We start from the raw sequence: 21,619 nt of genomic DNA, 5'->3' as shown, positions 1-21,619 counted from the left end.
TTGCCAAATGATTTAGATTTGAGAGTAGGCTTTGTATAACTTTAATTGATTCATCTGGACATGACTCGGAGATTCATCATGAATAGTAGCTCTAAAAACAGCACAATATAATGTATTCTTGTATGCTATATTTTTAACATTCATTCACACACACACGCACACGCACAAACACACATGCACACGCACAAACACACACACACACACACACACACACACACACACACACACACACAATTAACAATCCAACCTAGTATGTTCTTCTGTTTATGCCCTTGATGTGTTTATGTGTACACTACAAACATGTTACCATTTATCTCATAATTAATTGTGTAATTAGGATAATTTACAGTGATTTTGAGTTTTACAGTAATTTACAATTAATTAAATACTAAGTTACAGTCAATTTACAACATTTAATACACTGGCATCCTAAATTATGGAAAGGCAGCAAGAAATAGGGTAGCTTCTAGTTTTCATACGTAAAGACCTGTCTATGAAGATGTAATTCTAATGTCATTTGTGAAATATATGTGCATTCTGTTCTGGACACATGATGGATATGAGCACCTTTGCTAATTAAGATTTCAGCTGAGAGTACATTCCAATATGGTTCAGTATGTAGGGGATCAGAATATACATGTTTGATTTCATGATTGAACAAACTGTTGTCATATTTTAATGTTAAACACTGTAGAAATGTGTAGTTCCCTCTTTGTCCTCTGAACACACCTCCTTCATCAGTATCTCAGATTTTTATGTTTATAGTACATTAAAGGTGGAAGTTATACTAACTGCTGCACCAGTTTGCTCTTACCTTTGGTAAAGCATTTTGCAAGTACAGGCAGTTTTATATTCTTAAATAGTATTCTTAGGGGTTTCTGAAGTTGATTATGAAAGAACTGAATACAATCGTCAATTAAGCCCAGCCTCGCTACACCACTTTAATGTTTTTATAATTTATTTGGTCCTGTGCTTTATGGTATGATTACAATAAATGTGTGTTTTAAAATGAAATACTACTTCTTCTAATAATAATATAAATAATATTTTACCATCCCTCTACAGACATAAACATGGCAGGGGAACCAAAACCCAATCGACCAAAAGGTCTGAAGCGCTCAGCAGCTGCTCTCTACAGGTGATCTTAATTAGTCTCCTTTATTGATGGCCAGTTGATCCTTTTCTTTTGGTTTGCTATTAAGAAAACCATTAATAATAAATTATGTTCTGATTAATCATTACTACTTCATTGCTCTTTCAGTTGTCATGTGATCATTTTTTCCTGTTTTTTTTTTTTATCTTTCAGTGGTTACGACTTTGACTATGACTACTACAGAGATGATTTTTATGACAGGTGAGAGACTGATTTGTTTTAAATTCACTACACGCTTTGGCTAATTAACAAAATGCAAACATCTGACATTACTGTGTACCTGTCTTCATAAAGCAGGCCCGTATTCACCCAAATAACTCTGCATATCACTCTAAAACCGCCCGAGTTACACACTTCAAACCACTGGCATACACATTTTCCTGATTGCACAGTCTTACTATACCGCATACCACAGCGTATAGCTTTGTTTTCTCTCATATTTTTTAGCTGGTGATAGCCAAAGTTTCTGTTAGCCCCAGTGAAATACACCCACAGCTGCTAATCCAAGAGTCAGTTCAAAAACAGCTGGTTTGCATGTCTTGAAGAGCACATTTTGGCAATGTCCGCTGGCCTCTTGGCTGGGCCTTGTTGCAGTGGCTTTGCTGTTGCGCTCTGCTGGATGCCTGTGTTCGCAGATGTTTCAACATAATATCCATATGAATAACACATGTAAAGTATTTGAAGAAGTTTATTTATAATCTCCTTGTGATGTCGACGCCCTGACTAATGGCTTTCCAAAGATGCCTCTGACACGTATCGATATATTACCGAGGCGGTAGCCAATAATTTAAGCCCCTTTTGCTTTCAAGTGACCTCAAAGGCTTTTTGACAAAAAAGGGTGCACCGAGGGCAACTGTAAACCTCCTTTTTGTCTGGTGGGGCGGATAATACTCAGAGCAGCTATGGGGCTGTGTACAGAAGTGTGCAATTCACCTTATTCATGGGTCAGTCTGGGCTCTTACACAAAATTTATGTGCATACAGGAATTCCCTACCATTACTGTGTTAAAAAAGCAACGATTTTTTAATGAGTTTTTTATCAAACAAAATGTGGCCCACAGTAACAGAGACAGTAGCTTTCAGACAGTGCATGTACCATCAACATACATTCATGGCTTATACAGTATTTCACAGTAGTTTGTAGTTTCTTTTGGGGTGATTGTTTGTGAATTACTTGCTTTTTAATTATTTTGTATGTTTTCTATTCAGATGAAACAAACATTCAATCAGTTTTTAATTAATGAGATGATTTTCGTTACAGTAACAGATGAAGCTGTAAAGATAAGTGCTCATGAAAAGCTAACTGACACCAAAATAAGCCATTAAATCCACAGCAAAATGTATTCACGCACAGCGCATTCAGAAATGATAATCAGAGCCTTGCAACGTGTATGGAAAGAAGTTACTTCTTTCTGATAGAGCTCTGCACTCGGCAATGAAAAATGATGTCATCGCCCATGTTTTCCTTTTTCCTCCTTTAGGCTCTTTGAGTACCGAGGCAGAGTGTCACCAGTTCCCCGAGTAGTTCCAGTGAAGCGCCCTCGTGTGGCCATGCCGCTGGTTCGCAGGGTGAAGTCTCTGCCAGTCAAGCTGTTGTCACGTTCGTCTGTCATCCCCAACAGCTCCGCCAAGCAGAAGTGTAAGCCTGCCAGTTTTCCGCCAATAACTCTGCATTTCAGCGGCTGGGAAGGATGTCCCGTTTAGATTACAGCTCTATTCAGTCTAATCACAACTCACTCTGAGCAACGAATTTAAGAGGAAAAATTCAAACCTAGAACATGTTTCGTATGATAAATATAATAAAGCTGTATTGGCTTGTGGCATCATTTCTGAAAGTTATTACTTTCATTGTAAATCAGGTCTTAGCTTGCTCAACGTGTAGCTTCACTCTGTATGTGAATGTCCACTGCCAAATCTTATATGTGGTCATGTTGCTGACTGGTTCAGTCCCCACTTACAGCACACAGCCACATAAACTAACTATTAATCTAAACAGTAGAACTGGCAAGTGGAAATATTTTTGGAACTCAAACTTCAGCACAGCTAAATTAGATAGCTAGCTAGTGTCTATTTGGTATTCTACCTGGCAAGCTAGCTAGGTAGCGAAGCTTTACCAGTATATCAGCTGAATGCGGCCCAACGTATAATGAAGGAAGCCAGCAGCCAAATAGCTGGCAATTAATGTTGCTTATCTTGTATACATTTGTGTAGCTGCAGTCAAAGAAGAATATTTCAAAAATAAAATGAAACTATCTGAAGGAGTTTTCCGGTCAATGGCCTTTAGTGCTGTAGAGAATAGCACATTAGTGTCTTCTTGTAAGAAATGTTCATTGTATAGAATTGAACATGCCTTGCTTTTTGAAATTAACACTATTTTTGTTGCCCCTTTTTTGTTCTGGTTGCTTTTGCCTCGGTTGCTTGGACTCAGCCATGAAATCTAACGAGCTGCAGGCGATCAAGTCAGAGCTCACTCAGATCAAGTCCAACATTGACGCTCTTCTGGGCCGTCTGGAACAGATCACAGAGGACAAGCACAGTGTTACGGGTGAGAGGCTGATCAACAGGGCGCTGCGCTCCACCTCCACACCATGATGAAGCCCGACTGGCACACATTCATTACATTACTGGCTTCTTATCTATTTTTACATGTTACCCATTTATACAGCTAGATATCTACTGAGGAAATTCTGGGTTAGGTAACTTGCCTAAGGGTACAACAGCAATCCCCCAGTGGGGAATTGAACCAGTAACCTTTTGGCTACAAGTCCTGCTCCTTACCACTGTGCTACACTGCAACCCCACATTCATCCCTCAAGAATATACACAAGCACTGTCTGTGGCTTCTGCTCAAAATAAACATATTTTTTAAGGCTGATAAATTGTGGTAGGACCCATGCTAACACAAACCATGAGAAATTACTATTAGACCACAATCAACACTCTTTTTCATTTGGGTAAATATACTACCATACATTGGTCAGTCACATATCAAAAGAGCTGGCGAGACCCGTTGACCGAGTTGAATGTTTGATGGGCAAGAACCTGCTATCTCACTTCCACTTTTTGCTTGAAGGTTTTGCAATAATCCAGTAGATGGCATAATTATATAACCTGACAGAATTTACTGAATAGAAAACTGCAGGAAATTGGATTAACTTTCCCCTTATCTGAGTACCACACATACAGCTCAAACAAAGCCCCTCTTATAGACTCTATGTAATGTTTTTTCTGTAACATAGACATAGCTTGGTTTATTTAGGTATGTAATCCCCACAGATTCCAATTTAGAATCCACACAAGTACAGCCTGTGATGACTGCTTCAAAAAGTGATGACTCAACTAAAAAGTATTGCTCCTGTCATCTGAGAGACTGTGTTCCTACTGCTTTTACTACCCAATAGGAAGATCCAGCTGTGAATTTTATTATATTATATAGTTCTTTCAAAATACTGGGCTACAAAGCCAGTTTTGGAAGAGCTGCCTAAAATGGAGCAGATGTCTTAGACTTTTATAGGCGTACTGAAAATGAGGTCCTATCATTGCTTTTGATTTTCTCTGCGGTTACCAAATTGCTAGGTGGAGCAGAGTCGCTGAACTCTGGCCCTGGAAAGGCCACCAGTGCCTGCCGGCTTTCGTTCCAGAGAGGGCACTTAACTGGTTTGATTCAGCCAGTCATTGTGTTGGCTGAAATCTCCAAAAGGTCTGTGAGTGCTAGCATTGTAAAAGAGAGCAGGGGAACCTGCAGACCTGTGAATGTCCAGGGATGGAGCTGAGAAGCTTTGCTTTACCGCCTCTGCCAAGTGTGGTGAATACTGTAGCAGAATAATGATGAGTCAAAATGACACATGGCTTTACTGTGCGGGAGAGGCCTTTTCAATCTCGTGAATACTGTATTGTGCAATTTTTCCACATCCCTCTAAAAATAGTTGGAAATGGGAAAGGGTCTTTGTATTCTTTGTCATATTACTTTGGCATAAAATTTCTTGCAACCTATGAAAGTAGTCCTAAGGGTAGGCTTTTGTGAGTATGAGGTGAAAATGATGTCTTACATGGTGGGTTATGTGACTGCACAACAGCGACACAGACATGGAAAGGTTTTCGCACAGGCTCCGAAAACTGTGACAATTTCTGTGCATTATGTGTCCAAAATATTGTAGGTATAAGAAATATAGCATTAGTCAACGGTCCTTTATATGCATCTGTATGTATATACACATATGTCTGAATATAGTGTGTGTGAGTCTATGCAGAGGTCCCTCATAACTCTTTCTCTTCTCTGTTTGTCCTCTCTGTTTCTCTGTCGTGATGACTCTTGTCTGTCTCTGTTTTTCTTCCTGTCTGTTTCTCTCCGTCCTGCTGTCTGTCTCTGTCCCTCCCTCTGTCTCTCTGCTTTTCTCGCATGTCTCCTCAGAGCTGCGGAAGGCTGAGGAGAGCAAGAGCGAGGTCTCTCAGGACGACTCGGGCTCGGACACGGAGGAGCCGGCAGACGAGCCCCACAACAGCGAGGCGGAGGACGGGGAGGAAGGCACTCAGGACGAATGTGACGATGACATGGTGAGAGAGGGGGGAGGGATGCGGGGTGTCTGAGGCTGGAAAAACAGTGCTGGGTGTTTTTGCTCTGGCACAGCAAACGCCGGCCACACACAACTGCCGCGGCCCAATTTGAGATTTCCAACTGGGAATGTTGATTTGAAGCACATGACCCCCTGTCCGCAGCTTTTTTTCTGTGATTTACATATTTTTGTTTTGTTTTTTTGTTTTTAGGAAAACAATCACTTATCAGAAATGGAATCCATCCTGCAATAAAAGGCAAGTTTAAATGATGGAAAAAAAGGTCAAAAACCATAATGAGAGTTCCGATAAAATTGCATAGCATGATTTGTAATTATGTATTCAACTTATTTTACAATCAAAATTGACTGAGCTTGATAAACAAGTTAAATACTATAACCATGCAATATGAGGCACAGGTAGAGCCCCTTGTATTTTTCCATTGTTACTTCTTTTTTTTAAAATGTAGTTTTGAGGGAAAATGCGTGGGCATTGCTTAATAGGCCTTGGGGGTAGCGGTTAGAATTATCAAGGAAAGAGAAGCTCCTGCTTTGTGCTGGAGCATATCACTGGCAACATAGATATTGTCCAAACTCTTGGCAGCCTCTGTGTTGCCAATCCTTATGTGAGTTAGGTTACTCAAAAACCAGAGGTCTGTGAATGCTGGGAAGTTAAAACTTGAAAAAATTGCCACTTGGACCTGTCTGCACAGAGGTCAAAGGCCATTATACTGTCATTATCACAAAGAGAAGATAAATCAGGAATCCATACATAATAAATATAAATTAATATCAATATATGGGCTAATAAAATGTAAATATGAATGTATGGGCTAAAAGGTTTAAATAGTCTTTATTAGGAACTGACTGTATAGATTATCAAATTATAATGATATGCATTGTAACATGTATAAAATGTACACTTGTATAGCAGTGAAACAGTCCAACTTGCTAAAAACTGGGTTGGTGTTCAAGTCCATTCATTAAACTGTTGGTGATCCAGATTGGTACTGTCAGACTTTGCCTTCTTTTGCTGCCATGATCTCAATGGCTCTGGACACTCTGTGGGAAATGGCCTGTGTTAGACTTGGCCCACATGGAAAGAGTTACAAAAATAGGGGAAATTATCATGATTGTTTTTTCTAATCTGGTTTCAAGGTGAAAAGGCTCCACTTCTCACATGTTTATACCTCCTCAGCTGCTAAGATATTGCAAGGGTTTCAAAAGACAAACAAGTCTCAACGTCGGGAATCTGTTTTTGATTCCCCCGTGATCCCCAGTGTGTTGTTTGTGGAGGAGCGCTGTGTTTGTGCGGCTGCTTTGTGTAGCTGCAATCTCTTGCATCAGAGATTGTATTTGCTCTGGGCTTTTCCCCTGTGCAAATACAAACTGCAGCCCCAGAGACCACAACCATATGAGCAGGGGCACCGGACAGCAATTTCCTTGATTTGTTATGCTGGCTCCCAGCTGAGACCCGTGATTGTTTTTTATCTTCTTCGCAAGTCTCTTTTTATTGGACAGATAGATTTTTGCAGCCCAAAAAATTATGTCAGTTCCCCTTCAAATGCATTCACTAAGACAGGGGGTGTCAGTAGTCTTCTTTAAGAGCTCCTGTCCAGCTGAATTGGCCGTATTCAGCTTTTCAGAGAAAGGTTTGCTTTGCAAACAGCACTTTTTGTGAACATCTATTGTGTTTGCATTCAATTATTGTCAACAGTATTCTTTAATAGTTAAAGATGCATTAAGTTATATATCCTCATTTTCCAATTGCATGAACGATCCCGCTTTATGCACCTGATCATCTGGTAATGGTATTCCCAATTGCAATGTTACCTGTTACCGGAAATTCAAATGGTATGTTTCTTGTGTCTTTGTTTTTTTTTTTTTCCAGATTTGAGTCCCATAAAATATGTCTTATGATTATCACTGTTCTTTTTTATGTTGTTTGTAAATGTATACCTTGACATTGTAGATGGAACAAAATGCTCCCTATTAACAGAATGCCCCAAGAGGAACTGAAATACTGGACCCATATCTTACAGATTACTCACTACCAAGGCTGACTAGTTAGCTTTCATGTTAAAAAGTTAACTCAATAATTAAGTATAATAATTGATTCAACATGACTAGAATATTCTGAACTATGTGTTGCTTTGTTTGCTTGTAAGGTCCCTATAATGTGTCTTTGATTTTGCAAATTGTCTAAATTTCACATAATTCATTATACTATTTTTGGTATCTGCCCCATAATGTATTTTGATTCATGTTTGGCCATGGAGTTGGATTTCTTCTCCTTTGTTGTCTCAGAAGTGAAGGGGAAAATATTTCACGATAGCTGTTGAGCTTTAAAAGCAATTGAGGAAAATAAAACCACATGCAGAGATTGACAGTAGTCCAACATGATTTTTTTTTCTCTCTGTTTTGTGCTCTTGTTCTTCCCCTTTGCCACTAGCAGACACATCTTAATGCTACTCTTCCTTTTCTTGTACAGTCAGCGGGGAGCTGGAAAAGACTGTCGACTGGAAACTGTTTTAGTACCACAGGCATCGTAGGAATACACTGAAACCAAGGGGTGCCGTCAGACTTCAACATCAGCCTTCAATGAGACAGACACCTAGACTGTTGAGGGGGAGGGGGAAATCTACCCAGGGAACAGGATAAGATAAAATGTCACTGCTCCACTGCGTTACTGACTGACACCACAAGATAAATAATAACAGCCTCCTCGGAATATGGGATGCACAAAATAATTTGTGAACGTTTCAGTAGCTTGTGGGGTCCAAAGCATATGTCAAAAAAGAACATTTCAAACTTTGTGAAATATAATTAAAAAGAAGACTGACATTTTGTATGCTACCAAACCTTCCAGTAACCACCAGCCCTTTGCGCTTTCTCTCTCTCTCTCTCTCTCTCTCTCTCTCTCTCTCTCTCTATCTCTCTCTCTCTCTCCATCCTTCTCCTTGCTCCTGCTCTGTTCTCAGTCTGTTGTGTTTTTCAATATGTTTCTGTTGGTTTATTTATATATGCTGATCTTAAATAGATACAAACATTATTTTTAATTACTTGTTCATATTTCTCTGCTTGCACTTTCAAGACTGCAAGAGATCTTTACAGTTGTAAATAAACAAGGTGAACTTGTGGCCTGACCATGTGTAAGTGAGCAATATAAAGAATGTGAGTTGTTCTGTGATGTTGGTTATTTTTGTTTGATGTGAGTTGATTTCACAGTTGATCACCTTAGTGACTCAGAGGTGGGCTAAATCCTACCATAACATGGTTTCTCCTTAACTTTCAATAACAGTTCAAAGCAGGTGTTTGTTTTTTGCACATTTTTGTTTATTTCAGTGACCACCACCTTCATAATGTTATCTAAGTAATGAAAAGTGTAACACGTGTTTAATAAATTTGTTATATAATGATTAAGGTAAGCCACAATCCAGTAGAATGGGATCCAGGTATTACTGTGGAATCACGGAAGCATTCTTACATGTGTAATACTGCTCAGCACATTTTTTTCCTTAACTAAAACTAAAATCCCCCATCAGCAGAATTCAGATCATTGAATGTGTCTTGTGTGTACCTGACGCTGAACATTGCACAAAATTGACACACTGTTTTCAAACATGGCCTGAAAACCTGAAAATTTCACTGAATTGCAGCACTTTTTTTTTTCTGAACGATCACCCTGAACTTATTTTGGTGTAAATAATATAGCAGTAATCACAGCTGGCATATGGGTTCTTGTGTTTTATGATCTCTTGTGGCTTCCTCAATTCTGGTGATTAAAACTCAGGTTTAATACTATAACAGGTATGCAGGTACAGTACTATCAGTTTTATACATGAGAGAGACTGAGTGAACAACAGCTGCAAATGACCATTGCACGTTTACAGGACTATGACATCACTTGTGGTATGTGACACACATAATTGGCAAGCTTGCCAACAACCTATGACTTACACAAAACTTCCTCCACTTCTCTGAGTGATCCTCCACCTTGTCCCTCCACCTTTATGCAGTACATATTCCATACCTATGGTCCTCACCTGTGAGATACACTCCAAGAAAGAGTAAGCTCACACCACTGAAGAGTTGGGTGTATCTGATGTGACATACCACTGATCACATCTGCCACGCCATGTCCAAATTCTAGTGGGATAGTTTGGGTTAGCAGACAAACAGCTGGTCTGTCTTCCCATGATGCTCTGTTCATTCAAAGTCCCAACGCAAGGAGCAGCAACCAATGGCCATCCTCTGTGGCCCGTGGTGGAGGGCAGAAGGGATTCAGACTGTAAGGCTGATAAAGGCGAAGCGGGGACAATACCTTTAGGAGAAAGGCTGGATTTGAGCCTAGTTTCAAACTGGGCCATTAGGCCAAGTTCTGCAACAGTCATCATAAAAAGAGAATGCTTGCAATTAACTAAATCTGTTAGCCAGTGTTGTGGCCAAAAGGAAATCTGAATTTATTGAGGCTCATTATAACTGAACAGTATCCAGGGGCTTAAACTGGACACATGCAAGAGCTCTTGGGAGCTGTTTTTAGGCCCTTTGCAGGAAGGCGCTGGCCCTCTGAAGATCTTACTGTTTGGTGCCACACTGTAAGTGGAACATTTGCCATCTGTAGGAGCATACACCATAGTCAAAGATGTTAAGGCCCTCTGTGAGGTTTTCACAACACATTGGGGGAGACCCAGAGCTAAAAGCTAGATCCTCGTGGAGACCAGTTTGAACCCCTGTCAAAAGGGGCGGCGTAACCTGCCATAGGTTTGCGTCAGCAGATCCCACCTGACATAGAGTTCCCATAACATTCCATGCAGAGAAACCCCGTGAGTGCAGTCACTTTGAGGCCACCAGGAGAACCCTGGCCTGATTCATTCAAACCCTCTGAAGGAGAAACTGCTCTCTCCTCAGAAGCCTGAAAAGAGGAAATGTATAGATCAAGATTGGGGCCAAACATGGGCTCCAGCAGTGCTGACTAACAGTGAACTATTTTTCCCTCGGGAGAAAAACAGGGGGCACTGCTTCTAGTGGTTATTGGATGTGCTTGTTAGGTAGTCCCCTTGTAGTATGTCTTACACTTCATGGTTATGCAGTGCCGGAGGCAGATGAAAGACTTGTCAGACTTTCATTGAGACCATCTAACATGGTCAGGAGTCTGCAAGGTAAAATGTTAAGAGGTCACAGACAGCACTCCCCAAGATCCAGAGCTGCCATTTCCAGATTTCACCCCGATCTTGAAAAATGTTCAGTGAGGCCTTATGAAGAGGTAAAACTGTGGTCTGTTTGCACAGTGTATGTTCAGCCTGACATGATACAGTTCCTTTTTGTTGGTGCCAAGATGTCATAAGAATTTTACGCACACACACACACACACACACATATTTATATTTAAAAGTTAAGCTATTACTGCACCTGCCTATCCAGATCAGGCAGTACTGGTGTTAATGCCAAATTTGACTGCAAATATTAGGTAGGAGGAACAGGGCAGCTTCTCCACAGAGTATATCAGCCACCACATGCTTCACATGTTAATAAAGTCCACATGGCACATGTTCCAGTTACACAGCTATGATGCTTCTGCGCCCTGTCTTCATTGTGATTGTCTCCGCACATTCTGACAGGATCCGCCCAGTTGTGTGAACCGTTGCGCTCTCACAGTCGGAGGGTCCTGTCAGTGCACGTTCTCAGTGAAACAAATACTCTTCACCACCTGCTGTGAAACACAAGCGGTGCAGACTAGCTCATTTCGCTGCACTGATAGCATCAGAAGCAGCACTTTGTCAGTAGGATAAGGCCACTGTCCCCAAGAAAACACGCCAGGGTGCCATGACAGGCCATCTTCCCCACTATATTCTGTCCACTAGCCACCCTCTTGCTTAGGGTCTCATCTGTAGTCAGCTGTTTTGGCACTGCTTTTAATGCCCTTGAGGTTAATGCCCAGGAGAGCCATGTCTAATTGCCACCAGATGTTCAGTCAGTGTATGATCGCTGTTCGCTGGACCTAGCTCTCACATCAAATGAGTCAGCAGAGCCGAGTGCTGACCCAAGAAAAGCCTTAATCTGGAAGGTGGCAGAAGCCTAAGGAGCCAGAGCTGACTACCTTACACTTTGAGAAGAACCACCACCAAGAAATTAGCTTCTTTGCACTCCTTCTCCTAAACTTTGAACGAGGGGTGCTTTCTCACTGGGAACAAGTTAAAATTTGTGTCAGAAATTACATCTCTACACATCCACTGCATGAGAAAGAATATATAAATAAATACATAAATAAATAAATAGTTAAACAGCAAAATTCACCATGTAAGAATACAAGTTTGGCCACTTTGTCAGTACTCCTTATACCCCTTTAATCTCACTTCTTCAAACTTGCAAATTTCAACGGAACAATACACTACGATCCAGCTGACATGTGTAAGGATGCATGCAAAAGTAATGTGGATCTTGTTGGATTCTGTCACTCTCGGAATAGGTCCTCTGGCTGCTAATGGATTCTCAAAGTGTTTGATGATTTTTTACAGGCTGTTTACTACCTTCACTGGAAATGAAGAAACCGTATCACGGAGCTGTTATTATCGTAGATTATAGATGAAATACAAGAATGTATCACCATTTGAAGAACAATTGTGCTACTGACAGGTTTATTGTTTCCAGCCAACGTTGTCATTAATAAGTGTACTACCTGTCTGGGTGGGCAGGTGCAACTTTCACATATGAAAAAGGATTCCTCAGTGAGTCAAGGCAGAGAATTGTTACCTCTGAGATGAAACAATATCTTGAGGATTGGAAAAACTACCAGAAATGCATATAAGTAAATGAAACGAACGTGATCCCCACAACTGCTTTGATTTAAGTAAAGCCATTCTTCATCTTGGTTGGATATGTCAGCAATGTTGGGCAGGGGCCAAAACAGAAAAACCCACGCTGTTGCCAACCATGCTGACAACTGTACAGGCTCTTCTGTTCTTTTCTGTATCAGGCTCTTAATTGTGGGCCATCTGATTTTTTTTACATGTGTCCACTATCCTCATCAGTCACAAAAGAGTTACCTCAGTTCCTCACATCTAACTGCAGTGAGAAACGGAGAATCCAGATGACTGTTCAGGTGGAGCATTGCATTCAATTGGTATTCAATTCCTTCATCTCTGGATGGAGTGAGAAAGTGGTTTTATATTCCACCCAGTGGTGAGGTCAAGCCAAAATATAGCTGTGCTGATAGCAAAACAACAAATTCTGACTGTCTTAGCAGCTAGCTCGGCTAGTGCGATCTGGCTGCAAACTAATTTGTTTAAATGGCCAAAAAAAGCATTGCCCAAAGGGCAACTGCAGGTGATAATGTTCTACAGAGGTGGAGTTCACATTCTCTTTCTTCTTACAAGGTAAGTGGATTGTATCCCACTGCACCTGAAAGAAACATGCACACACGTTATAACTATATGTACTACATGCAGGTCCACATATAATGTACATGAATGCACATGACGTTTTCCATAGGCCAAAAGCTTACACACTCCAGGATAAAAAGCCCCTGCCATCAATTAGCCAAGCCAGTGTGTCTTACAGAGTATCCATTGCTAACACATGCTACAACTGGTGTCACCATTCCGCATACGTAGAATATTTATCTGAGTGGAGATAGTCACAATGCTGCAGATAAAAAGTGGTTATTCGCAGTGGAAACAAAGGTAAATGAATATTCTCTTGCTTCACCTGAAATATTAAGACAGAATATATATTTTTTTCTGCCACATTTCTTTTAAATGTAATTCTGCGTTATAATGATATAATTCTGATCGCAGCAAGCAGTCATCTCAAATTCTCGAATGAGACATCTTTATATTCAAGCAAAAATAATTTGACGTCACACTAACAGTTGAAATGAAGACCCTTTAAATCAACAGGGCCTAAAGCTTAAAACTGTGCATTAAATTGGTTATGTTTCAATATCCTTAACAAAAGACTATATTACAATCTGTGGATTGAACATAGGGTTATACATTTAAAATCTCCCACAGTACATGCCATACACATTTTAATATAAGCAACCGGAACTTAAGGGGTTAAAATCTACAGCCATTTACTGCAATTCATCTTTCAATGCCTCTCTCTCATCTAAGTTCCCTCTGTCTGCCACACAAGTTTCGATATTCCCAAATCGGAGTGGAATGTTTGCAGACTGTAAGGTACAGATTAGAAACTTGGAGCCAGTGTAGGGTTGGGATGAGGAGGGCACATTCTGTTTTGATCAGAAGACTCCATGTTTCCAATACTTGTGGCAGTTTGAAATTTCTGCTCTTGAAACATAGCTCGTCAGTCAAATGGGAGATATGGCTACTGCCAGAAGTTGGATGGGTAAGTTTATGGAATAAAGGTAAATGTGAGCAGCAGAAAAATTTATCAGGTGTGGGAGAGTAAAAAAAAGATATTTCTGAAGACGGCATTCCTGTATTATATTTATTCACCCTGGAGCAGGTGAATACATCATTCAAAGTATCTCAATTGCAGCCTTTCATTACCTTATATAGAAATAGCATGTTTGTATTTGGCATTGCATTGATATGCTTTTGTTCGGCTGAGCAGGGTCGGCTTTTGTTGTTTTACTTTTTATGGTGGGCACTGGCAGTACAAAAGGTCCGCTGTTGAATGAAGAACATGCTGGCATATGTAAAGCACAGTAGATTAATGTGATGTTGACATTAGACAGCTGACTTTATTTGGTACTGATATATAATTTATGAACTGTAACCTAGGCAAAGTTTCTCATATTGTCAACAAACTGACAGTGGTAAAGAGATAGCACAACTTTGACCTGTCTGTGTGGGCCATATTTCATTCAACACATGTCTTGTGGGCCAGTGCTTATGAGGCCACTTGATTTTATATGTAAAGATTCTCCTGTTTTATCCTGATAGTTCAACTGTTGGCACTATAATATATTTTGGCAAAAATAACTCTTAGCCAAAATGCTGAAATTTGTATTAATATTTCCGCATGGAGCATTAAACTGGCACAATGAAAACTGAATAAACGTTTAGATTAAAGTCTGCAATAATTTTTTTAAAAGTCCCAAGATTAGAAGTTAAAAGAACAAAAGAAAGAGTGACTGCATCATGCACACCATCTCCTCTGTGATTAAATCCAGCTCTAGAGTAAACTTGTCTTTGTCTCTGATTCACAGTCTTTTCTACATTCTCCATTAATGGCCAGTTCATGCGGGGACAAAAGCTTTACTATGACACAGAAGGGAACATTCTGAACTTTTTACACTAATCTTCTTTTTTCCAGTTTCGCAAGAGCTCTCCATCTTTTCCTCAGTCAAATCAATCAAGCAAGTTTTACTGCATCACTCACGACAAAAGTATTATGAGAGAAATCACCTCCTAACTGTTCAATTCCTCTGCCAGTTACTTTGGCATACTTCCCTTTATGCAGACAAGCCTGCCTGGTTGTCTGATGAACCCACCTCGACCTTGACTGCCTCTACTCTGAATACTGCAGTTTTTGAATACTCCCATCGTTAATCTGTAAGATCTGTAATTGGTCATTTTAACTATTCCTCCTCTGTGATAAACTGGAGAATTTACATTGCATTTATTCATTTGGCAGACGCTTTTATCCAAAGTGATTTACAAGTGAGGCAGCGTACAACACAAGCAAAAACCGAAATAAGGAGTCAACAATATTAGAAGCGCTGTATGACCAAGTTTCAATAGTTAGCCAGACAAGGTACAAGCTAGCTAGTAGAGATACAGGTGCATGAAAACATAGATATGAATTTTTTAATGAGCAAAACAAAGTTTAGACGTAAGAAAGTGCTTTAGGTGGTAGTGTTTCCAGTGTTCAGATGAGCACAGAAGAGCTGTGTCTTCAGATGTTTCTTGCAGATAGTGAGGGACTCAGCAGAACGAATAAAGTATGGAAGCTCATTCCACCATCAGGGGACAACGGCTTTTGCCTGCTGGCTGGCCAGCCCAGTGACATTTTAAAGTTTCTTATAATCTTACGGCTACAGGAAAAACAATTACTTATCACTACGTCACAGAAAGGGCATATCTCTGTATTAATGCACAGTTGCCTTATTTGCAAACTTCTGGGCTTACAGCCACAAGCAATTAGCAGTAGCTTGAAGCACTATTTAATTATTTATCTAACTAACTGTAAAAATTAATGCCAGAATCAATGTTGGAAACAACAAAAACCCAAGAATAACATCTTAGCCAAATATTTTGCATCTGCATTAAAAAAAAAAAATCAGTTTATATTTCAAGACAAATTATGATTTTCATTTCAATTTTGTTTTAAAATGTAACATGGTAGCTGTGGGTTCAAAAATTAAAGCAGTTGTAGCAGTTGTATGTACTAGTAGTCAGTTATTGGAATGCTTTCTATTTGCTGATGAACATTAAAATGATTGATGTATTTAGCTTCAGTGTTTCAGCGGTACAAAGCCCAGAAAGGTCTAAAATAAGAAATATTTCCTGTTTTGCCACTATTGATTACAAGTATATCAAATTAAAGCTGAAATCATATTGGTGATTCTTATTTAGATATCTTATTATCAGAGATTTAGAGAATTATTATTATTTAGCTCCTTCTTAGAATAGATTATAATATTATAACATTTAACTACCTTGTGACAAAGTTGTCTAGAATTGCAGTAACTTCGTAGTGTTTGCCTTTATTCTGAAACTGAATACACTGATATCATACAGAACAAACATCACTAATGTCACACTTTTTCTGAGCCAATTCTTGAGATTCGCCTCCAGACTAGCTTGACTACTTACTAGTTTGATTATTCTGCGCCTGCAAAGTTATGAACACCAATCACAAGGGTACTTGTACATTTGACAAAAAACTAAAATTTATTTTACAACTCTGATCCTTGAACCATTTACAATTTGTTCAACATTCTGGGTCTTCCTCTAAATACAAAAATTAAGGGGGGGAACAAAAAATGAATTGTTACAGTAAAAAAATCATGAATTTGTGGAATATTGCAACAGCAAAGTGAATTTATGGTATTAGCTTTAAAAACAGGGGTAATGCCTCAGTATGTCCACATTGTGTCTACATTGCACAATGTACTGCCAAGCAGAGCACTCACTTGGTTGTGCTAACTTGACCCAAAAAACATTTTGAACTCAAATGAACTATTTTGTACCAGGCATCCTTTTTGATAACTTACTTCATAAATTTGAGAAAACAAAATCTGAAACAATTTACGAGGGACACACAGTGGTTTTATTGTAAAAGGGAAGTTGGTCTGGGACTTGCCTTTTAAAATGATTAACGCATACTCCAATGGACGTGAATCATACTGTGGAGACATTCTGCTGTGTCTCATGGCACTGGAGGGTCGCACCAACCTCCAGTTCATCTCTTCAAAGTACTTCAACCTAACTGCACAGCAGGTTCAAATGAGACTTAAAATTGGATTCATTCCACCAATAAATTATTCGACATCATGTCCCCAAAGGAGTCACACAGAATAATCAATGCTATAGTCGTTTTGTTGGCAGAATTCATAATTCAGCTTGTTTTGATTTTTGTTTTCTTTGCCTTTCTGTTTGCCTGTTGTTATTTACTGTCATTTCATTTGTACCATTTTTTCTTTCTTTTTAAATAGACCACTTTGATGACAGATGTGACTGCAAAATCACGCTTTTCTTTCTACGTCTTAGTAAGTCCATGATTTTTCACATCTCATTACCATCATTTATATTTTTTTTTGTTTGTTTGTTTTGACTTTGTCTTTTCATGTGTCCCATCTTACCATTTTATTTCTGTTTCGGTACGTCCTTATCCGTTTTGATATTGTTGCTGCACTGAACAAAACTCTCCAGAGTAGACATTATCAGGAGCAGGACTACACTTCATATAACTTAATTGACCAATTTGTTTGTCATACGTAATTGTAATCAAACAAAGGTATTTTCATACCGTCTCCTGGTTAACTGGACACGACACATTTTTCATGATTTTAATGAAAGTGAACTAATTAACGTTTTGTGAACCCCTGTCTAGAAACACCAGCTTTCTTCTCCATACTCCTGAAGTATTGCAAAGGTGCAGTATGATTTACACAACACATTTGTGCTCTCTATGGCTATTTTGGATTTACTCACAGAAGTAAAGGTAGTTAAAAACACTAAACTTAAAAACACTACAGTGTCATTTAGCAGACACTCTTGTCCAGAGTGACGTACATAGGTTACAATTTTTACATGTTATCCATTTATACAGCTAGATGGTTTACTGTGGCATTTCTGGGTTAGGGACCTTGCCCAAGGGTACAGCCACAGTGCCCCTGAGGAGAAACCAGCAACCTTTTATTTACAAGCCCTACAAGTCCTTACCACCATGCTACACTGCCACCTCAATAGCACACTTATCTTAGCATGCTACATACACAAGTAATATCTAATGGACACCATGTTGTATTTTGCAGCGATATGCCAAATAAAACCAAACAACTACAGTTCTCATTCTGATCCATCTTTGTCACACTTGGTTTATTACATTGTATGGAAATTTAGTCATCACAAGTGGATAAAACCAATGTTTCAGGATAGTTCAGGGTTTACTCAGTTGGACACTGAAACCAAATGGAGAGCTGCATTCCATGGAAAACTACTGGCATAGAGGAAGGATCTCAGACAGAGATACGTGAACATAGAAACAACCAGAAACTGAACGCATTCCTTCTAAATCCTGGAATGCACATTCTCTGCGCAAATACTGTACACCGCAGCATATACAGAGGAGCTTTGATGAAAAAGGAGAGAGTGCAGGATGCGGTCGTCAGAACCTCCACCACCATACTCCTGAGGAGGATTCTAAAACTCCCACAATGCATTTTTTCTTTCAGTACCAACCTTCATCCAACTCTGATTAAAGTCAAGCCACCAATGTTAAAAGTACCAGAAAAATGCACTGGGTATGCATGCAAAGTGTCATTGTTTTCACACTGCAAAAGGAACAGATTTTATATAAAAACATTTTGGCATAGAATATAACCTATTACTGCAAACTTCATACCACTTCAAAGTGCATAATAAAAAAAAAAAAAAAAAAAAACAGGCAAACAGCACCAGAACATATTGTAGCTTTAGACCAGTTTGGCAAAAGTAAACCATCTGTGTCATTCTTCTAATGGGTTTCATTTGGCAGACCAGTCAATGGATTTGCTCAGGCTAATTGCTTCCGGGGCTATATGGTGTGAAGGCAGCTTGCAACTCTTCAGTGTAGTGCACAGCCTACTTTTATTTCCGAGGTATCTTACAGCTGTTTTTTTGCTCAAGGCATTTTAAAGATCCCTCAACACTTTTATCAAACACACAAACAAACATTTTTTTGCTGCAGACCCAACTCCATACCATACAAAATATGATTAGAGCAACATATTCAGTCATTAGTAGTCTACAACTGCAACAACTGCAAGCACGGAAACAAAAACCAATGGCTAACCTCATATTTCAAGACACTTTTTTTCCATACTATGTGGGAATAAATTGTAGCAAAATTGCCTTTTGAGCTGCTCAGGCAGACTCAAGCCAGAAAATGTGGTCATTACTCATTCTGGTGTCACCTCGTGAATTGAGTGAACAGTGATGTTGAACAGGAACTCAGCACACATTGCTGCTGAAGGTTTTTTTTTTTTCCTTCAGTGCACATGCATCCTGTTGACCTGGAAAAAAACGACTTTTTGAACACAAAAAAGAGCTGTGCTTGACTCCTGGCTGTGTCACTTCAGCTACAGCAAAGCTGCATATTAACCATATTCATCTGGGGTCCACTACACTATTGGATCGAATTCAGGGGTACCTGGAATAGTTCCCTGAGTTGGAAGTATCTTTTATGAAAGGTCAAACATCTTCAACAACCTGACCTTGTGCTAGTTAGCATTCTCCATCCTGGAATTTTCCTACCCTTTACTTTTCCCATAAAATTTCAAATATATTACAAACCGTTGAATTACAAGGCACTGGAAGATAATTGCTATGTCCTGCACTGATAATCACCGATCAGTCATTAATAGTAAGCCGATGAGGGTATCAGCCGGAATTTGACCAAACAAATCTTTTCCCCATAGGGTGATCAGTTTACGCAACATAATTTATTAAGGTCTCCATGAATCTCTCAGTTAAAAGGAACTGCATTTAGTGCCTTTTAGGGAACTCAATTCACCTATCCCCCAACAATATTGAACTATAGTTACACTATTCCAAATTCCTTCCAAAAACCTGCTTATCTCAAGCAAGGGAAATCATCCAAGTTGATGTTAGGGATTGAGTCTGAATTCAGAACAGCTATCTCCGCGCTGGGGTGTCGGCAGTTTTGGAACAAAGCTTTGCAGCGCTGGCAGAACCAAGGGGAACTCTCTCAGGTTTTGTTCCCCTTTGTAGTGCACGGGAACACATGGAAACTGCTGGACCGAAATCAGCCTGACACACCATAAATTACGTCACTCGCACAGCAAACGTGCAGCGAGAATGACAGCTTGTACTTTCAATGAATCTTGATTTAATTTACACAGAAAAAAAATGTTTTCATCTACACTTACTTTGAGCTAGTCTATCTTGCAACAGATTTGCTTATGACCAAATGATACATTTCTGCCATATAAAGACAGCAAGTGGAATTTTAAAGGTATGATAACCCCCATCCCCTCCCCCCATAAAAATTCTCCTAATTACTTACTATGAGGCAGTGATTTTTCTTTGCAGCCTAAATTTCTAACCCACCAATTCAGCCAGCTCAAACAGGAAACTGCCCTATAAAGTTGAAAAGAAAATTTAAATAAAGTAATGCATGCCAGTTGTGTCCTGTGTGACATATTGGTATGGTGTGCTGTCTCCATGATTGGGATCACAATTTAGAGAATGGAGAACGTCCAGAAACAGCAACAGAATTTAGGAAAGGCCTGTAATTAGTTCCTCCTCAATCTTTTATTTAGCAGTGTCCATCATCTGCAGGACAATGGTGATGTTGAGAATCACACACATCTGAAAGAACCTTGTGTAAAGCAACCCTCATGTTACTCCCTTACTGAAAGTATATTGCAGCACAGACTGCTACAGCGATGGAGAAAACATTAGGAGAAACATTAAAATACTGCTTGAGAAAAAAAAAAATACATCTTCAACTATTTATTGTAAACCAAACAATTCATTGGTGGTCAAGCCAATTTTGGGTAAAATTATGAAGTTGTAACATGTCATCTTGCTCACTTTCACCTTGCAGTTGTGTATGCTCAGCATGGTGATATTCTAGGACTTCAAACAAAAGCATGTATATGGTGAAGAAATGTATCCATGTTAAAAGCAATCTATGACAGCGACTGCTGTCTTTCAAGCATTACAAATCCAATACTTTACTTCTACTACCAGGTCATAAGTGAATCCGTGTTTTATGTGTGCCTGCTTTTGCACGTCAAAATGAATGACAGAACAATGTAAAGGCACAGCACAGGATATCAAAGGATTAATCTCAAAAATCTCCCACTTGGTCCAACCAACCAGGGTGATAAACAAATCCCTGAGCTTTCACTTTATTTCTCCTGCATCCTCATTATATTTGTAGTATGTGTTTTTCTGTAATTTCTATCAAACCAAGCCATCTCTTGGAAATGACCACAGCATTCACACAGACTGCTGTAGCTCATAAGGGGAAAACAGTAAAACTACCTAGAGTAAAGACTGGACACCCGAGAACACTGAGGGTTTTCCCTGAACCCGTGCTGTCCCTTGTCTATACTGAAAGTGGCTTTAAGAAAAAAATGGGAAGCCTTTTACAATTGCTTTGATATTGTATTAATTAATGAATAAGTTGAAGATTTCTTTTTTTTAAAAAAAGGAATACACCTTGTTCTGAGCTGGCCCCTCAAAAGCTGGCAAGGAGTTCTGAGGGAGGGGGGG

At 39.4% G+C, this 21,619-nt stretch overlaps 1 protein-coding gene across 2 annotated transcripts in view; it reads left to right on the top strand.

The window, feature by feature from the left end:
• raly (RALY heterogeneous nuclear ribonucleoprotein) overlaps positions 1-8,627 on the top strand; it is a 73,815-nt gene extending 65,188 nt beyond the window's left edge. Inside the window, exons 4-9 of one of the 2 annotated variants that reach the window (XM_036531195.1) lie at positions 1,066-1,138; positions 1,307-1,354; positions 2,634-2,791; positions 3,581-3,697; positions 5,564-5,706; positions 8,194-8,627. In XM_036531195.1, the coding sequence (XP_036387088.1) occupies positions 1,066-1,138; positions 1,307-1,354; positions 2,634-2,791; positions 3,581-3,697; positions 5,564-5,706; positions 8,194-8,265 (611 nt within the window). In that variant the 3' untranslated portion in view covers positions 8,266-8,627. Of the gene's footprint in view, positions 1-1,065; positions 1,139-1,306; positions 1,355-2,633; positions 2,792-3,580; positions 3,698-5,563; positions 5,707-5,916; positions 5,965-8,193 lie in introns of those variants that run through there. The other variant, XM_036531196.1, reaches the window with a different exon arrangement.
• The last annotated feature ends 12,992 nt before the right edge of the window (positions 8,628-21,619 follow it).

Source organism: Megalops cyprinoides, chromosome 6 (genome assembly GCF_013368585.1).
Source record: "Megalops cyprinoides isolate fMegCyp1 chromosome 6, fMegCyp1.pri, whole genome shotgun sequence".
Classification (NCBI taxonomy): Eukaryota; Metazoa; Chordata; class Actinopteri; order Elopiformes; family Megalopidae; genus Megalops; species Megalops cyprinoides.
Note: the sequence above shows the minus strand (reverse complement) of the source record. Positions and strands in the feature narration are given on the sequence as shown.